Source organism: Salvelinus fontinalis, chromosome 17, assembly GCF_029448725.1.
Source record: "Salvelinus fontinalis isolate EN_2023a chromosome 17, ASM2944872v1, whole genome shotgun sequence".
Taxonomy (NCBI): Eukaryota; Metazoa; Chordata; class Actinopteri; order Salmoniformes; family Salmonidae; genus Salvelinus; species Salvelinus fontinalis.
Genome location: NC_074681.1, coordinates 14,906,335 through 14,925,719, shown reverse-complemented (window position 1 = coordinate 14,925,719; position 19,385 = coordinate 14,906,335). Strand labels below are relative to the sequence as shown.

General features: G+C 42.1%; 2 protein-coding genes across 6 annotated transcripts in view; one reads left to right on the top strand and one right to left on the bottom strand.

Moving 5' to 3' along the window:
- LOC129813762 (E3 ubiquitin-protein ligase mib1-like) overlaps window positions 1-1,755 on the bottom strand; it is a 90,231-nt gene extending 88,476 nt beyond the window's left edge. For all 5 annotated transcript variants that reach the window (XM_055866263.1, XM_055866264.1, XM_055866265.1 and 2 more), the window contains exon 1: window positions 699-1,755. In XM_055866263.1, coding sequence (XP_055722238.1) covers window positions 699-927 — 229 coding nt within the window. In that variant the 5' untranslated portion in view covers window positions 928-1,755. The remainder of the gene's footprint in view (window positions 1-698) is intronic.
- A 6,281-nt stretch (window positions 1,756-8,036) lies between these two features.
- LOC129813761 (phospholipase ABHD3-like) overlaps window positions 8,037-19,385 on the top strand; it is a 32,654-nt gene continuing 21,305 nt past the window's right edge. Inside the window, exons 1-3 of the mRNA XM_055866260.1 lie at window positions 8,037-8,318; window positions 9,699-9,862; window positions 17,964-18,146. Coding sequence (XP_055722235.1) covers window positions 8,160-8,318; window positions 9,699-9,862; window positions 17,964-18,146 — 506 coding nt within the window. The 5' untranslated portion in view covers window positions 8,037-8,159. The remainder of the gene's footprint in view (window positions 8,319-9,698; window positions 9,863-17,963; window positions 18,147-19,385) is intronic.

Below are 19,385 nucleotides of genomic sequence, written 5' to 3'. Positions count from 1 at the left end.
TTTGACGTGTTAAGAAATTATCCCTCTGCCCGAGGCTCTGTGGTCGCTCAACTTGCCATCTTCATACCATCATTCACTAACTTTAAATCAAATCAAAGTTTATTTGTCACGTGCGCCGAATACAACAGGTGTAGTAGACCTTACAGTGAAACGTTTACTTACAGGCTCTAACCAATAGTGCAAAAAAGGTGTTAGGTGAACAGTAGGTAATAGGTAATACACGGAACAAAAATATAAACATATAAAGTGTTGGTCTCATGTTTCATGAGCTGAAATAAATGATTCACAAAATGTTCCTTCTCCCAAATTTTGGGCACAAATTTGTTAACATCCCTGTTAGTGAGCATTTCTCCTTTGCCAAGACAATCCATCCACCTGACTATTTCAATTGACTGATTTCCTTATATGAACTGTATTAACTAACAGTCTGTAATTCAGTAAAATCTTTGAAATTGTTGGATGTTGCATTTATATTTTTGTTCAGTAAAAAAGTGGACATGCCACATGATCTGTATGGAGTTCAGTTTACCCTGTTAGGCTCTTCCATGTCGCTAACGCTTGGTGCATTGCAATACTTGAAATGTGGTAGCGAAATAACTGTGTAGCGTACACATCAACACTCAAATGGATAAGCTAAATGAAACATGAAAACAGGAAACAATATGTTTAGGATCGCAGTACCAGAAGGCAAACATTACCTGTGGGAGCACTATCAAATATCCTCACGTCGTATGCACCAGAGCACCGGTAGTTGGCTGCAGTCCCGTTATCCCAGACAACAACCACTTCTTCCGGACTTTCAAAACTCCTGACGGTGCCTACATGTCCCTCTCCACCATCCTGTTTTCCCCATTTCCAATCGGGTCCGCGGATCACTCTTGCACCAACTCCTTCCATCATCACACGGTTATTCCTGCCGGTAGTCATTTACGAAAAGATCTCGCAAATTGCCAGCTAGCAGAATATGCTAGCTTGCTAACTAACGTTAACTGTGTTCGTTCCGCAGGATAATTTTGCGACGCAAAATCGGTCTGTTGTCTAGAAGAACACAATTCAGCAATATCTTGTTAGTTTGCAAGTAGCACGCCGAACTGTGTGGCTAGCCTGCTTACTGTAACGTTCAAAAACAACATAGCAGAAACACGCTAGCGACAAAGGTGTTAGTCAAATGTATCGTAATGTGAATGTTAGACGTTAAGTTAACCAACTAAAAACAACAACGCAGTGAACTGGGAAGCAAAGCCAAGATAGCCAAAATGCTAGCTAGCGAGTTGACGTTAGCTGACAAAGTAAGCTGTTGAATGGCACGCACTTTCCACTCCACACGCTGTTCTGTAACGGTGTGGAAATAACTGGTACGTCTCAGTATCCCCTTTAAGTTGTTTTTCGTCCCAAGACCACAAGAAAGTGTCACCCCAAGAGCTTGTAAAGTAGCCACATCGTCACGAAATTGTAGACCTTTGTTAGCTGCTAGCTAACGTTAGCGCTTGTGCCTCCGCAAGAATGCCACCTCCACAACTTAAGTAACACATTAGCCAAGTAGCGTAGCTTAGTCCTTTTTTTGTTGGAATATAATTGTTTCCTGCTACGTTTATTATCATATGTATTTGATTTTTTTCCCTCAAATGTATTTATTTTGTCAAATGACTCGCAGAAGTACACTCAAAATAAAAGCGTCGCCATTATTGTAAATCATCAAGCAGACGGAGGTGGACCAGCGGTCAATGAAGATATTTGGAAAATGAGGGTTTGGCTAGCTCGTAGCGTCATTTGACAAATAAAGCACTTTATGAGATTTTAGGATGGCTAGCTTCACTGGAACAGGAGGGGGATTTGTGTGTGTGTAGCTATTTTAAATGTTTGAAACCCGCATTTAGGTAGCTATTTTAAATGTGGTCCCCTAGATTTAGTGTTTGCATATGGGAGCAGGTTGGGACATATTTGAATTATCATAGTGAACTGTTGACCCAGAACCCTGTGAAAATCGGTGCTTGAAGACAATATTACCTGTGCAGTCTTGGCCAGGCCTATGCTGTTTCAAAAAGTGCAACAACATTTGGCAAAAAGTTAATTTCGCAAGGAATTATAGGTATAAATTGGTGCCCATTATGAGAGGAGTTGGAGCGACGCTGCGATGTGGTCTGTCAGCTCTACACCCCTGCAAAGGCTGCACGGAACGAGCAATTGAAGCGTATGTTGTCTTGCGCAAAATTTGGCGATGCAGAAACGAGATATCACATGTGTGGCTGTTTTATGAAAATCGGGGAATATTTGGCCAAGGAAACATTTCTGGTTGGTCTCAGGGAATGAATGAGTGTACACCAGTTAGGATGGGATACTTTTAAAACGGGATTGAGTGAAGTAACAGCAAACATGTTGAATGAGCAACTAATGAACAAGGAGAGCCTCACAAATTTGACGAAATTATGTAATATCTTTCAGTCTAATATAATATGGATATTTACTTACTTTTGTAGCTCTTCGACAGATGCACGCTTTTGTAAATATACTGAACATGCAATTTCAAAGCGTTTACTGAGTTACAATTCATATAAGGAAATCAGTCAATTTAAATAAATTCAATAGGCTCTAATCTATGAATTTCACATAACTGGGAATACAGATATGCATCTGTTGGTCACAGATACCTAAAAAAAAAGTTAGGGGCGTGGATCAGAAAACCAGTCAGTATCTGATGTGACCAGAGCATCCCAAACATGGTCAATGGGTGACATGTCTGATCAGCAAACCGCTCGCCCACACAATGTCATACATGTGGTCTGCGGTTGTGAGGCCGGTTGGACATGCTACCAAATTCTCTAAAACGATGTTGGAGGCGGCTTATTGTAGAGAAATGGACATTCAATTCTCTGGCAACAGCTCTGGTGGACATTCCTGCAGTCAGCATGCCAATTGCACACTCCCTCAAAACTTGAGACATTGTGTTGTGTGACAAAACTACACATTTAAGAGAGGGTGTTTATTGTCCCCAGCACAAGCTGCACCTGTGTAATGATCATGCTGTGTTGATATGCCACACATGTCAGGTGGATGGATTATCTTGGCAAAGGAGAAATGCTCAATGACAGGGATGCAGAAAATTTTGTGCACAACATTTTAGAAAATAAGCTTTTTAATTTAATTTCAGAGATCTTTTATTTCAGCTCATGAAACATGGGACCAACACTTTACATGTTGCGTTTATATTTTTGTTCAGTTGTCCTCTCCAAATTTAGATGGAATTTAGCCCAGAAGGATTTTAGAAATATGATTGGTTGATGATAGGCCTCTATGACATCGTCTCACGCTGCGCAGAATATCAGATCTCAACAGAGATTGGAGAAGTGTTTAACATCACCATTAGACTTAGGCTACCACATCCTTATGATATACAGTACCAGTCAAATGTTAGGACAGTTTGGACATGTTCTACATTGTGGAATAATAGTGAAGACATCAAAACTACGAAAGAACAAATATGGACTCATTTAGTAACTAAAAAAGTGTTCAACAAATGAAAATAGATTTTAGATTCTTCAAAGTAGCTACTCTTTGCCAAGAGTGTGCAAAGCTGTCATCAAGGCAAAGGGTGGCTACTTTGAAGAACCTCAAATATAAAATATGCTATGATTTGTTTAGCACTTTTTTGGTGTTATTTCATAGTTTTGATGACTTCACTATTATTCTACAATGTAGAAAATAGGAAAAATAAGGAAAAAACCTTGAATGAGTAAGTGTGTCCAAACTTTTGACTGGTACTGTATATATATTCATTAGTGCAACGTGACTGCAATAGGGTTAGGCTTAGGGTTATGGGACAAATCAACCTTTTTTTTCTAAATTGGTGGTGGTTTGAATTTATTGATAAAATGCACAAGCTAATTGTGTTGGTTGTAGGGCGTGGGGCAAAGGGCCAAAATGTGGGACTTGTGGTCACCCTACCCAAATCCTCAAGGGCTATTTGCAAGTACACATCCTAGGCGTATGGACTATAGCCTACATTCCATGGACCAATGATATGCACATGCAAATAGGCTAGCCCTTGATGATTTGGGGTTTGCATTCATTTAGGCCTGTATATTGTGTGTGTGAAGTGGAAACAGGTGCATAGGGAACAAGCAAAGAAATGTATGCCCACAAGCTACTGTAGGCTGCGATGTGTGCAGAAACACATATCCTGTTGTAAAACATTGATCATAGGCCTATTGTTTGGTTGTTTTTGGTGTTTTGAGTAGCATCTTTTCTATTGTATTCTATTGTGTTCTATTCTATTATATTCCAGTGACCTGTAGCCTATGATACATTTCAATATATTTGCTTCCCTGGAATAATGTACTCATAACCTATTTAGGAAAACAACCTATAGTCACTGGTTTTCATTGAGGGGCCTGTGGCCCTTATTTAAAGTATCCTTCCTTTCTTTCTCTCTTGAAGATATCTCTGATCTGAATGATTGTGATAAGATCAGGGATTTAGACTGAATGTAAAGGTGCATTAGGCAGGCTATGTGCACACTGATTAGATCTAATTCATTGACTGTAAAGACTTACTAAAGGATCTCCTAAATGTTAATGGATTCCAAAGAATCGGCCAAGTGACAGACCATTATTTGTATTTATATTTATTAAGGATCTCCATTAGCTTCTGCCAAGGCAGCTACTCTTCCTGGGGTCTAAACACATTAAGGCAATTACATTACACATAAGTACAAAAGATAAAACAGTACATCATATAACATTATTACACCACTACATACCTACAATTGTCACACCCTGATCTGTTTCACCTGTCTTTGTGTTTGTCTTCACCCCCCTCCAGGTGTCGCCCATCTTCCCCATTATCCCCAGTGTATTTATACCTGTGTTCTCTGTTTGTCTGTTACCAGTTCGTTTTGTTCGTCAAGCCTACCTGCCTGCCGTTCTGTACCTTATGGACTCTGATCTGGATTACTGACCTCTGTCTGCCCTTGACCTGTCGTTTTGCCTGCCACCTGTTCTAGTAATACACTTTTGTTACTTCGATGCTGTCTGCATCTGGGTCTGCATCTTTCAGCACCATGGAGTGAATCCTTACCACCGCTACACCTGGCTATCAATGGAGCCTTGTCTGGCAGCAAAACTGTTAATTCAGTCTCATTTACTGCTTTTTTTTAAACCATAGCTGATATGGCTGACTTGCTTAAACAAATTCCGTTACTACTGACTCCTTGTGGATCTGTGTAAGTCGATAAGAACCGCATTCTCTATTAATAATAACAAACAGCAAAATGAGTTTTGAAATTTTAAACATACACAAACATTAATACATTTATGTTCAGTAAATCCTTATATCATTAACACTTAGCTCTAAGTATAAGCAAACGTGCTGTGTCGAGGTTGTCCTATTCTTTCAGTACTTTCAAAATGAACACCGACAGAAATTCAGATGTTAGTTCAGATAAATTCAGCAAGATGTTGAGGCCTTAACTTTAGACTTTAAGTTACCACAGCGTGAGAGACTCGGTTTGGCTACCATTTGAAGTATTTTATTAGACCTATGTGGTCTAAAAGGAAGGAAAATACAATCATGGATATCCACTTTTATATACAATATATCGATTCACAGACAGCACATTGCACAAACAAAACAACCCTCGCCATATCAACTGGAATTACATGGGTCTATTTGTGAACTTTTTGTTTAAAACAAATATTTGTATGGGAAGAGACTGTCACTGGCAAACAAGGTTACAGTCCCAACAACATTTTATAGTATCTCCTGCTCGTCAATAATATTTTGTCATCAAACTTTGTTATCAAAGTCTGGCATTCTCTATATTTATGGTGCTTTAAAGACAACAGGGAACTCTGAAAAAAAAACAAGGTTGAATCATGATGTCAGTGATCTTCAGGTTGGAGCTCAAGAAAGAGGCCCGAGTTCCCGACATGGAATTCCGAGTAGGATGACCGTTCAAAACGTAAATTCCTGGTCGGAGCTTGTTTTTTCAGAGTTCCTGGTTGTCTTGAACTCACTGAAATCTGAGATTTCCCAGTTCCAAGTTTCCATTTGTTTTGAATGCAGCAGAAGTCATGCTGGATTGACAGCATGGCCAATTTATTCAAACTTTTCTGGCCCATGGTGTTGTGTGTGAATGTTTATCCTTTCAAGCTTGGGAAAGGGACCCGTTCAGACAGATGTTTTAAATCCTTAAACCCAGACTTGGACCACACACCCTCTCCACCGAATAGCAGACAAGTGAAGCGAAATAGTGATTGCTTTGCAACTCTTACAGTTGTCCACTGATTCCTTCCAAACCACTTATTGTTGAATTTGCAACTTCTGACTTGTGTAATGTTTATGTCCAATGGCCAATGAGCATCGCTACTTTTATCTATAATTTATCTTCATATGACAAGGATTGAAAAGGATTTGCCAGTATATTGTCGACATGATTTATGATGACTGCTTGTCTAGCTTGCTAAGATTTTGAAAGTATGATGTTGACATGATCAGTCCAATCACAGCTACAGTAGATATAATGTGATTTGACATCATTTTTTCTGTGGCCAATGACATTGAGCCTTCTTGGATGGGCACTTCTAATGTAAATCTATGACAGCACCCAAGGGGACTTGAACTGCCTATCTGTCACGATGTTCGTAATAATGACGTTCGGACCAAGGCGCAGCGTACGTAGAGTTCCACATTCTTTTAATGTATAAAGTGAAACTTAAGCAAATACAAAACAAATAAAGAATAAACGAACCGTGACGACAATGCAGTGCTAACAGGCAACTAAACATAAACAATATCCCATAACCCACAGGTGGAAAAAAATGATACTTAAGTATGATCCCCAATTAGAGACAACGATAACCAGCTGCCTCTAATTGGGAATCAAACAAATCCAATTTATTTATATAGCCCTTCTTACATCAGCTGATATCTCAAAGTGCTGTACAGAAACCCAGCCTAAAACCCCAAACACCAAGCAATGCAGGTGTGGAAGCACGGTGGCTATCACCAACATAGAAAATGAACCTAGAACCCCACGTAGAAAATATAAACTAGAACAACCCCCCAGTCACGCCCTGACATACAATACCATAGAAAATAAAAGCTTTCTATGGTCAGGATGTGACACTATCTCCCCCTGAAGATTCTGCGTTGACATAGTGTCCCCATAAGTGACAGAACACTGAGACAATCACTGCACAACTAGAGAACATTACCAACGCCCGTGCTCTGTATTTTCCACTGGCTGCCCCTCCACCACAGAAAGCACTGAGCTAGGCTGAAACACCTGCATTTTGGAGAAAGCAAGAAAGAGACCATGTTTGTATGCAGATTTATTCACTCAAAAATGTGTTTTTACATTGTTTGCAAACAGATATGTGACACAAATTAATGCCAAAATAACATGCAAAACAGGCACACACAAAAAATATATATATACCTTTTTCATTTATAACATTTTGGGGGAGGGGGGGTGGGGGGGCTAAACACGTGGGGATCAAAACAGGTGGGCCTTTGCCTCACCTTCCCTGAATGACAAGTCACTGATAATACCACCATACAACAATATTACAAAGTATGTGTGTGTAGAGTGAGTGTGCTAGAGTTTGTTTGTGTATTTGTGTGTCTGTACCTGTGTGTGTCTCTTCATAGTCCCGCTGTTCCATAAGGTGTATTTTTATCTGGTTTTAAATCTGATTCTACTGCTTGCATCAGTTACCTGATGTGGAATAGATTTCCATGTATTACTGTGCTCCTCCCATAGTATGTAATGGACATGGGGATTGTGAAGAGACCTCTGGTGGCATGTCTTGTAGGGTATGCATGGGTTTCCGAGCTGTGTGCTAGACACATTTTTGCTCAGGCCAAGATTTCCATATGGCTCAGGGCCCTGCATAATTCCAGTCGCAGTGATGTCTTGACTATCCCCAATGCAATCCACTGCAAGCGTTATAAAAGTCTACAATTACGCCTGCTACAGCTCAGCGCAGGCCGGTCAAAGAGCGCCATCGTCTGCCTCTAAATATATCGCTCCCCTTCCCTTGACTCTCCCCTTTTCTGCACATCACTGAACGTTAGCGCATGCATCCATTACAGAGCAGCAGAGGTTTTCATTCGATCCTGGCCGCTATACCTGAAGAGCGCGACATACGAGGGACCTGGCAATGATCTCACTGGACTTCAATTTGAATGTTTTGACAAGGGACCTGTCACTTTATCTGGAAAATCAAGTGAAAGTTGGGCTTTTTGGATCTGGAGTACTGTCACTGGTGCTCGGCTTCAGCGCAGCTTATGCCTACTACTACTTGATCTCTGTCGCGAAGGTAGGGGTCACAGAGGCTGCTTTGAAGAATCATTATTTAATAGAAAGGCATACATTGTAACTGGCAATTGTCTTGTTAAAATGTGTCATAACGGTTATTATGATGGAGGATATCGCTGGCGCTTTTGCGCATCAAACTGGCTCAGCAGCTGGATGGTTTGCTGAGGAGGCTGATTATTTCAGTAGCCTACGAGCGTCAACGGTACTGCACAAATGATACGACATCTTTCAATAAAATGGTGTCGTATTTTCTTTAGACTAAATGTGACATTTCAAGATTTGTACAAGGCCTACGGATATACAAATGTTAAATTGCCATTTAGGCTGGATATATTTTTTATCGTGAGTCCTTTTTGTTTTCTTAAAAGGCTGGGTATAGACTATTGTTATACAAGCTGTCAAACATCTGTATGCAGTGTAGCCTACTGCATGGTCACAAATTAATGTTTTTTTTCTCCCGATATTCAATTTCCAGCAATAATTAAACACATAGGCCAAGGCTACATACCATTAGGCTAATGTCAGATTATATATTTTTTTAAACATATTAGAAGGGGTCATGCATTCTATTATTCGTTATACTTAAATTCAGAGATTAAAGGTCTCTATGCTCTGACAGGACAGATGTGTTTGATTTGATATTGTGGTGACCTCATATAATCCCAGTTACAACACAGCCTATCACTGTGTCTGTCTCTGTATTCTCATTGCCAGTCTCCTTCCTTTCCATCACTAGTGATTGCAGAATGTCTCTATAACTCACCAAAATATTTAATATTTTCTGACACTTTACACAGTCCGCTAGACTAAAAGTAGAGCAATATAATATTGAGATTCTAGTCTTGATAGTGCATTATAATTAAACTATAGTTGTGGAGATATTTTGTTTGGAATGTTACAGAAAGGTTGCACCATTAGCAAATAAACCATATGGAAAAATGAAATATGACTTATGTTGACATGTCATTTATGATAGTGCAAGACAGAGAATTATATATATCACATTATTTCAGTGAAGAGGCTGCACTATATGGGTACTGTAAGAGAGGGGTTATGTAGATGGTGAATGATGATGAAATATAATAACTGTTTTCAAGAGATTGTCATCAGTAGTATACATTTTGCCATTTAAATTGGTATAAGAGAAAGAGCACAAGCATTTCTCTTTCACTTGCCACAGATTAAAACCATTTGATGTTTGAAATAGTTTCACCTAAAATAGTTTAAATCACGAATTAAAACATCTTTGAATCTTGAAAAGTATGTGATGTTTCTTTTCAATCCTCATGGTCCATATCTCTTTCTCTACACAAGCTATTAGCCAACGTCATTATTGGAAAGCCTCATCACTGACTCAGACTGTTCATGTCTTGTATTGCAGAAGCCCCAACTGATTTCTGGTGGAAAGAAGTTCTACCAGTTCCTGCGGGACCAATGTCCCGTGGTGTCAGAGACCTACTACCCCACCTTCTGGTGCTGGGAGAGCCGGATCCAGACGGTGCTTAGGCCCTTCGTCACGGCTAAACCGGGTGTCAGCTACAGAAAGTAAGACTTTTATAGGATCAGACGTGATGGTAACAGTATTATTGTATAAACACTATAATAAGTCGTATCTCTGTACAATGTTGAAACAACTATCTAAAAATGAATACTACTGAGAAGACCTTCAGCATGTTAAGGGGGAGGGTTTCCCTGGTGTGATGGTGAAATTAAACTGGGTGAACTGGGATTAAACTGGAGAAATGGGTTTAAAATCATGGTGTTTATGTCTCATAAGAGATAAGCCTGTTGCATGGTGTTGGTTTTAAAATACACCTGCACTTTATACATGTCCTGTTTACCAAAAAGAACACTATGTATTTCAAGTATTTTAAGCCTTTTTGGGCTCTGCTCAGACCTGTTCTTCATGTTCGCTCAATGTGTGGCAAAGTTCAAGGGTCATTTGGCCTAGTGACCAGTTAATCCACTTCCTGCAGCGGACGTTATCCACTCATCACCAGTTACCACCAGTAGCCAACACACTTGCTATCCTTAGGTTAGGTAATGTCGCATGGTTAGTTAGTGCCCTGAGTTCTTTCTGGGCAGGTGACCTGTCAAGGAAAAACTCTGGGCCCAAGTTAAAGGCAGGGCCGGATTACCAAACGGGCACGCAGGACACGTGCCCCGGGCCCCAGAACCCAAATACCATATGTAGACGTCATAAGCAGTGGCAAAATAATGTATCTTTAAACTGCAACATTTTCTCTCAGCCTCATGAAAAAATGTGTAGAATAGCAGGACATTTGCTTTACAACTGGAACATTTTCTCTCAGCCTCATGACAATATGTGTAGAATAGTATTATAAAACTTCACATTTTTATCTCTGCCCCATGGTAAAATCTGTTGAAATGCAGGAAGTTAGCTGGGGGGCTTCCGGGAGGTAGGTACTTAGTCCGGCCCTGGTTAAAGGGTATGGGAACTAAGGCCCTATGTTTTTCCTGGTCAGGTCACATGGTTGGTCAAGGTAAAAAAACGAATGGTTCACCATCAAACGCAATTGGTCAGTTTTCACCATAGACAGCAGCCATGGCAACATACAGTAAAGTAATAGAACATTTCCTGCCGTATTAGGAACAGGCTTTTACCTTACTTCCACTTTTGATTCTTTTATTATTAGGCTTTAAGGCATTAAAGCAGTTGGTTTGATCATCTAAGTACTGAAATGTGCCCGTTCTTTGATTCCTTTCACTCAGGTTTAACAACGTGAAACAAATTTCCTGCGTCTTATTCTTAGCCAAGACTTAGCAGCAGAAAGGTGAAAGGAGTCTTTTGTGTGATGGTATTGGTTCAGGCCACCTGGGCTTCTTTAGTGCATTCTGTTAGAGATTAATGGCCAGGGTGTCCCAGGGCTCCTGCATGCATTAGGTGGATTGAAATTAATTAAAAGGGGTTGGGGGTAGTTAGTGTACAGTATATGCCACAGAACTGAAATTAGTAGGAAATAGCCTAGTGGTTCGATCAGATTTACTGTCCAAATACAGTATCTATATGCATGTCAATCTCTCCTGGCTCAAAGTAGAGGAGAGATTGACTTCATCGCTACAAGTATTTGTGAGAGGTATTGACATGTTGAAAGCACAGAGCTGTCTGTTTAAACGACTAGCACACAGCTCAGACCCCCATGCATACCCTACAAGACAAGCCACCAGAGGTCTCTTCACAGTCCCCAAGTCCAGAACAGACTATGGGAAGTGCACAGTACTACATAGAGCCATGACTACATGGAACTCTATTCCACATCAGGTAACTGATGCAAGCAGTAGAATCAGATTTAAAAAACCAGATGAAAATGCACCTTATGGAACAACGGGGACTGTGAAGCAACACAAACATAGGCACAGACAAATGCATACACACACATGATAACTTACGACTGTACACACACGTACACATGGATTTTGTGTTGTAGATATGTGGTAGGGGAGTATGGGCCTGAGGGCACATACTTTGTGTGTTGTGAATTCTGTAATCAAATCAAATCAAATGTTATTTGTCACATGCGCCAAATACAACAGGTGTAGACCTTCTAGTAAAATGCTTACTTACAAGCCCTTAACCAACAATGCAGTTTTAAGAAAAATAAGTGTTAAGTAAGAAATAGATAAGTAAAAAATAATTAAAGAGCAGCAGGAAAATAATAGTTGCGAGGCTATATACAGGGGGTACCGGTACAGAGTCAATGTGTGGTGGCACCAGTTAGTCGAGGAAATTGAGGTAATATGTACATGTAGGTAGAGTTAAAGTGACTATGCATAGATAATAAACAGAGAGTAGCAGCAGCGTAAAAGAGGGGGGGGGGGGGACAATGCACATAGTCTGGGAGCCATTTGATTAGCTGTTCAGGAGTCTTATGGCTTGGGGGTAGAAGCTGTTAAGAAGCCTTTTGGACCTACACTTGGTACTCCGGTACCGCTTGCCGTGCGGTAGCAGAGAGAACAGTCTATGACTGGGGGGGTCTTTGACCATTTTTAGGGCCTTACTCTGACACCGCCTGGTATAAAGATTAATAGAGATGAATGAAATGAATGTATTGTAATGTTTTTAAAACTGTATAACTGCCTTAATCTTGCCGGAAGAGTAGCTTCTGCCTTGGCAGGAAGTAATGGGGATCCATAATAAATACTTTATTTATTTCAGAAGCAGGCCTACTATCCATCTTGGTTGGCCATTGAAATTGATGATGACTTTGCTCCTTAGTGGACAACCTACATAAATACAGTAACTGATAACACCGATCGAATTATGACAACAAAACAATAGTCTTTACTACTGTTGCTGAAAGTGGCACTATAGGTAACTAACCACAGAAGGGGATGTTAGCCTGATTATAGGCCATCTATCATTATTGTCCTGGCCATGACAGCCAGTCTACCCATGCAGTCAGTCAGACATATACGTACAGTATGTCAGTGTATTAAATTACTCAGAAGAATGCCCAAGTTTCCCGTGTCACTATTTCTATTTTTTTATTAGTATTATTATTGTCTTTATCTTTAACTCTGCATTGTTGGAAACGGACCCGTCAGTAAGCATTTCACTGTTAGTCTACACCTGTTGTTTATGAAGCATGTGACAAATAAAATGTGATTTGATTTTATTTAGTGCCAAGGGCATTCCACTTCCCTTAGCGTTTGTCTGACCATTGTCCAATAAAGCAGCTACATGTTTCCCAAATCCCACAATGCACCATGGCAGCAGGCGGGTCTTACCCACCACCTGTCTCAGATCAAAGCCAGTGTGTGTGTGTGTGTGTCACGGATCCCCCCGGTACTGATACCCATTCTGTTCACCAGTCCCGGAGGTCTACGTCACCGGCTTTCTAGGTTTCACTGAACGGATTCATTATCATCAACCCTGGACTGTCTTGTCTGATTACACACACCTGGTTCCCATTTCCCATGATTAGTATGTTTTATTTGTGCCCTCTGTTCCCTCTGTCTTTGTCGGTTATTGTTCCCATGTCCATTGGTTGTGTGAGTACCTATGTGTTGGTGCAGATGCTGCGTGCTTTATATATTGTGTATTACGGGTATTGTCCTGTGTCGCTCAATGAGGTTTACCCTCGCTCTTTTGGTTGGGTACAGCCCAGTGTTTTTGTATACGTGTTTGTTTTGGGTGTATTAAAACCCCTATTGTGTATTCCTGCGCCTGTCTTGAAATCCTTTATACCAGCGTGACAGTGTGTGTTTAAGCGATGACATTTGTGGGAGATTATTAGTCCTAAGGGAAGAAAATACCTCCACTATCCATGTTTATTATGTCTATAAAAGAGTTCCTTGCACTGTTCCCTGCACTGTTGGAGCTAGAAACCTCACCATCTTAAATAAGCATGCCCCTTTCAAAAACTGTAGAACTAAGAACAGATATAGCCCTTGGTTCACTCCAGACCTGACTGCCCTCGACCAACACAAAAACATCCTGTGGCGGACTGCACTAGCATTGAATAGTCTCCGCGATAACTTTTCAGGGAAGTCAGGAACCAATACACGCAGTCAGTCAGGAAAGCAAAGGCAAGCCTTTTCAAACAGAAATGTGCATCCTGTAACTCTAACTCAAAACAGTTTTGGGACACAAGTCCATGGAGAATAAGAGCACCTCCTCCCAGCTGCCCACTGCACTGAGGCTAGGTAATACTGTCACCACCGATAAGTCCACGATAATCGAGGATTTCAAGAAGCATTTGTCTACGGCTGGCCATGCTTTCCTCCTGGCTACCCTAACCCCGGCCAACAGCTCCACACCCCCGCAGCTACTTGCCCAAGCCTCCCCAGCTTCTCCTTCATCCAAATCCAGATAGGAGATGTTCTGAAAGAGCTGCAAAACCTGGACCTGTACAAATCAGCAGGGCTAGACAATCTGGACCCTCTCTTTTGAAAATGATCTACCTCCATTGTTGCAAGCCGTATTACCAGTCTGTTCAACCTCTCTTTCATATCGTCCGAGATCCCTAAAGATTGGAAAGCTGCAGCGTTCATCCCCCTCTTCAAAGGGGGTTATAATCTAGACCCAAACTGTTATGGACCTATATCCATCCTGCCCTGCCTTTCTAAAGTCTTCGAAAGCCAAGTTAATTAACAGATCACTGACCATTTTGAATCCCACCGTACCTTCTCCTCTTTAATCTGGTTTCCGAGCTGGTCACGGGTGCACCTCAACCACGCTCAAGGTCCTAAACGATATCATAACCGCCATCGATAAAAGAAAGGACTGTGCAGCCGTCTTCATCGACCTGGCCAAGGCTTTCAACTCTGTCAATCACCACATTCTTATTGGCAGACTCAACCGCCTTGGTTTCTCAAATGACTGCCTTGCCTGGTTCACCAACTACTTCTCAGACAGAGTTCAGTGTGTCAAATCGGAGGGCCTGTTGTCCGGACCTCTGGCAGTCTCTATGGGGGTACCACAGGGTTCAAATCTTGGGCCGACTCTTTTCTCTGTATATATCAACGATGTTGCTCTTGCTGCGGGTGATTCCCTGATCCACCTCTACGCAGATGACACCGTTCTGTATACATCTGGTGTCACGTTCCTGACCTTATTTCCTTTATTTTGTCTTTGTTTAGTATGGTCAGGGTGTGAGTTGGGGTGGGAATTCTATGTTATGTGTTTCTATGTTGGGTTCAATGAATTAGCCTGATATGGTTCTCAATTAGGGGCAGGTGTTTTACATTTCCTCTGATTGAGAACCATATTAAGGTAGGCTGTTCTCACTGTTTGTTTGTGGGTGATTGTTCCTGTGTCAGTGTTTGTACCACACGGGACTGTTTCGTTTCGTTCGTGTGTTCCGTCCTGTTCGTGCGTTCATGTGTTTTGTTCTCAAGTTCAGGTCTGTTCACGTCGTTTGTTATTTTGTAGTTTGTTCAAGTGTTTTTTTCGTCTTCGTTTAAATAAACGTGATTATGTCTTTAAACTACGCTGCATATTGGTCCGATCCTTGCTCCTCTTCAGATGAGGAGAAAGACGAGCATTACATCTGGCCCTTCTTTGGACACTGTGTTAACAAACCTCCAAAAGAGCATCAATGCCATCCAACACTTTCCGTGGCCTCCAACTGCTCTTAAACACCAGTAAAACTAAATGCATGCTTTTCAACCGTTTGCTGCCCGCATCCGCCCCCCCGACTATCATCACTACTCTGGACGGTTCGCTCTTAGAATGTGTGGACAACTACAAATACATAGGTGTCTGGCTAGACTGTACACTCTCCTTTCAAACTCATATTAAACATCTCCAATCCAAAATAAAATCTAGAATCGGCTTCCTATTTCGCAACAAAGCCTCCTTCACTCACGCCGCAAAACTTACCCTAGTAAAACTGACTATCCTACTGATCCTCGACTTCGGCGATGTCATTTACAAAATAGCCTCCAACACTCTACTCAGCAAACTGGATGCGGTCTATCACAGTGCTATCCGTTTTGTCACCAAAGCCCCATATACCACCCACCACTGCGACCTGTATGCTCTAGTCGTCTGGCCCTTGCTACATATTCGCCATCAAACCCACTGGCTCCAGGTCATCTATAAGTCTATGCTAGGTAAAGCTCCGCCTTATCTCAGCTCACTGGTCACGATAGCAACCCCCACCCGTATCACGCGCTCCAGCAGGTATATCTCACTGGTCATCCCCAAAGCCAACACCTCTTTTGGCCGCCTTTCCTTCTAGTTCTCTGCTGCCAATGACTGGAACGATTTGCAAAAATTGCTGAAGCTGGAGACTTATATTTCCCTCACTAACTTTAAACATCAGCTCTCTGAGCAGCTAACCGATCGCTGCAGCTGTACATAGCCCATCTGTAAATAGCCCACCCAATCTACCTACCTCATCCCCATATTGTTTTTATTTACTTTTCTGCTCTTTTGAACACCATTATTTCTACTTGCACATCTATCATTCCAGTGTTAATTTGCAAAAGTGTAATTACTTCGCAATTATGGCCTATTTATTTCCTTACCTCCTCACGCCATTTGCACACACTGTATATAGACTTTACTTTTTTTATATTGTGTTATTGATTGTACGCTTGTTTATTCCATGTGTTGTTTGTGTCACACTGCTTTGCTTCATCTTGGCCAGGTCGCAGTTGTAAATTAGAACTTGATCTCAACTAGCCTACCTGGTTAAATAAAGGTGAAATTAAAAAAAGAAACAAGCATTTTGCTGCACCTGAAATAACATATTGCAAATCTGTGTACGCAACCAATAAACTTTTGATTGGATTTGAAAGAGATGTCCTCCTCCTATTCGGTGGGTCGGGCTTGCTCCCGATTGGTGCATGCTCTGACCAGCTAGCTCCAGATTGGTGCATGGCCTACAACCCCAGTGGCTGCCCCAGTCTGGCCTTTTAAGTACATATTTAATGCTTGTGTGGTTCTATAATTTCATTCCACTTCCAATTAGACAGACATACTGTACATGGGCCGCAGGGCCAGCCATGTTGGTGTTGTCGCCTGGTGGGTTGGTGTTGTCGTTTGGTGGGTTGGTGGCGTGAGATGGATTACACTGGGATTTGTTGACCTCAGCTGACGGCCTAGACTTGTGGAAACTAGAAATTGATTCTCCATAAGAATCCACTGCTGCTGCAGCGAGCTCCCCACCCCCACACCACCCATCCCGCTTCGCCATCCGTGCCCTTCCCTGCTTCTGAGTAGCCTGGTCTTTTTTTCTCACTGTCCATCCTCAGTTTTACAGGTGACCCATATCAGATTTGCACATTCACACTGATGTAGCATCTGAAGTAGCACATAGATGCAAAGCTAATTTCCTGTCACTGTTTCTTTACGTTTGGGGGGTGGTTGTCAAGGTAACGTGCAGGTGATGTGCAAAAAATATCCATTCAGGACAAAAAAATGGATTTGAGCATCCAGACAGGTTGCGTATGGATCATCCAAATTATATCAGGATTGAGATCCACATATGGATGTAGTTTAAATTTGAAGTCAAAAGATCAGCTTCCATGTGTTTTTCGTTTGTTTACACAATACAGAAAATATCATAGGTATCAGATATGACAAATAATTTGAAAAAGGTCTGAAATGGGCTGCCTGTGTAAACGAAGCCTGAGAGGCTGATTGCTAGATAAATTAAGTGGTTGTCAACTAGTGCCAGACTGCATTCCCTTTGGCAAAGGTAACGTTAGTGATGGGTTCACACTGTAGTAATCGCTGTACCTGTAACTGAAGAGGGACCTTTAAGTAAAGAACAATGCCTTTTTGCTGTGTCCTGATTTGAGGTTTGGTTAGAAAGCAATACAGTGTACCTACTATACTCTATCTAATGCAATCTATACCGGATATATATGAAATCTAATACTTTACTGTATAGAATTATTAACAAAAGTCATATTTACTGTCTTGTTGGTCCCTATATGGATTCTGTAGTTCTGTTTTTTTAAATCACAAAGCATAATCTGTAAGAACCTTGGAGGTTGAGTATTTACAAAACCTTGTCATTTCTTCTGCATTCTGTGCAATGAGCTTCCGCTTTACTGAACATATTGTAAGGAAGCTGCAGTGTAGAACCTAGGCCTACTTGCAGAGTGTGTGTGTGCAACTTAGTGGTGTCTTTTTCTGCCCTGACTGTTATATCTGACCCCCTCTTTGCAGTGAGCTCATTAGAGCAGAAGATGGAGGACAGATCTCTCTGGATTGGTTCGACAACGATGACAGCGCCTCCCACCCCAACGCGGCCACACGGCCCACCGTCCTGCTGCTTCCAGGCCTGACCGGTACCAGCAGAGAGTCCTACATCCTCCACATGGTGCAGCAGAGCAGGGATCTGGGTTATAGGTGGGTGGTCCTGATTCCAAGTATTGCACAGTTTTTATTAATTCAGACGGTTGTTCAATTCAATAATGTGGATTGGTCCTATGCCTTAACCTGTAGGAATATTGTAAGCACAGTCAACTCTTGCTCATCTGTTTTAGTGCATTGCAGTTCAATAGTCCAAATTCAAATACATTATCTTTGCAATGAAAGTCCCAAGATATTGCATATGTTAGGAGTTGAAAACTGTATGAATGGATTAAGGTTACTTGAGGTAAGCAGCTGCTGAAAGAGAGGCTAGCCAAGCTCTCAGTAGGCAGAGCAGAGCTGAATATTGCACAAGCACTAAGAGATGCTGAGTGGCAGATTTTTATCCTCCAAAAGGCCCTTCTGTGTTCCCTGCACTCATTCTTTCAAACAGAGGGAGGGGGTAGAGAAGAGAGGGAGGGGGTAGAGAAGAGAGGGAGGGGGTAGAGAAGAGAGGGAGGGGGTAGAGAAGAGAGGGAGGGGGTAGAGAAGAGAGGGAGGGGGTAGAGAAGAGAGGGAGGGGGTAGAGAAGAGAGAGAGGGAGGGGGTAGAGAAGAGAGAGAGGGAGGGGGTAGAGAAGAGAGAGAGGGAGGGGGTAGAGAAGAGAGAGTGGGAGGGGGTAGAGAAGAGAGAGTGGGAGGGGGTAGAGAAGAGAGAGAGGGAGGGGGTAGAGAAGAGAGAGAGGGAGGGGGTAGAGAAGAGAGAGAGGGAGGGGGTAGAGAAGAGAGAGAGGGAGGGGGTAGAGAAGAGGAAGGGGGGGAGAGAAGAGGAAGAGGGGGGGGCAGAGAAGAGAAGTGAGGGAGGGGGGCAGAGAAGAGAAGAGAAGGGGGGGGGCAGAGAAGAGAGGGAGGGGGCAGGCAAACGGAGCAGGGCAGGGAGGTGGGACAAGCAGGCAAACTCAGCATCTTTCCACCCCTGCCCTCACCCCGGGACTGTCCTGCAAGCTTAATGAATTACAGCTTACTGGTACAAGCTTTGCAGCTTAGCTTAGCCCAACCAGCTTCGGCTATGCAGGAGGAAGTGAATGTGCGTCACACCATCCCCTGCCCTGTCCACACCCCAACCTACAGCATGCCCCCACCCTGCTGCTGAATTTTCACAGCAAGTCTCTTAGATATGTGGAATGATATGTATATCTCTTAGATGTGGAATGGTATCAAACACATGGTTTCTCTGTGTTTGATGCCGTTCCATTTGCTCCGTTCTAGACATTATTATGAGCAGTCCTCCCCATAG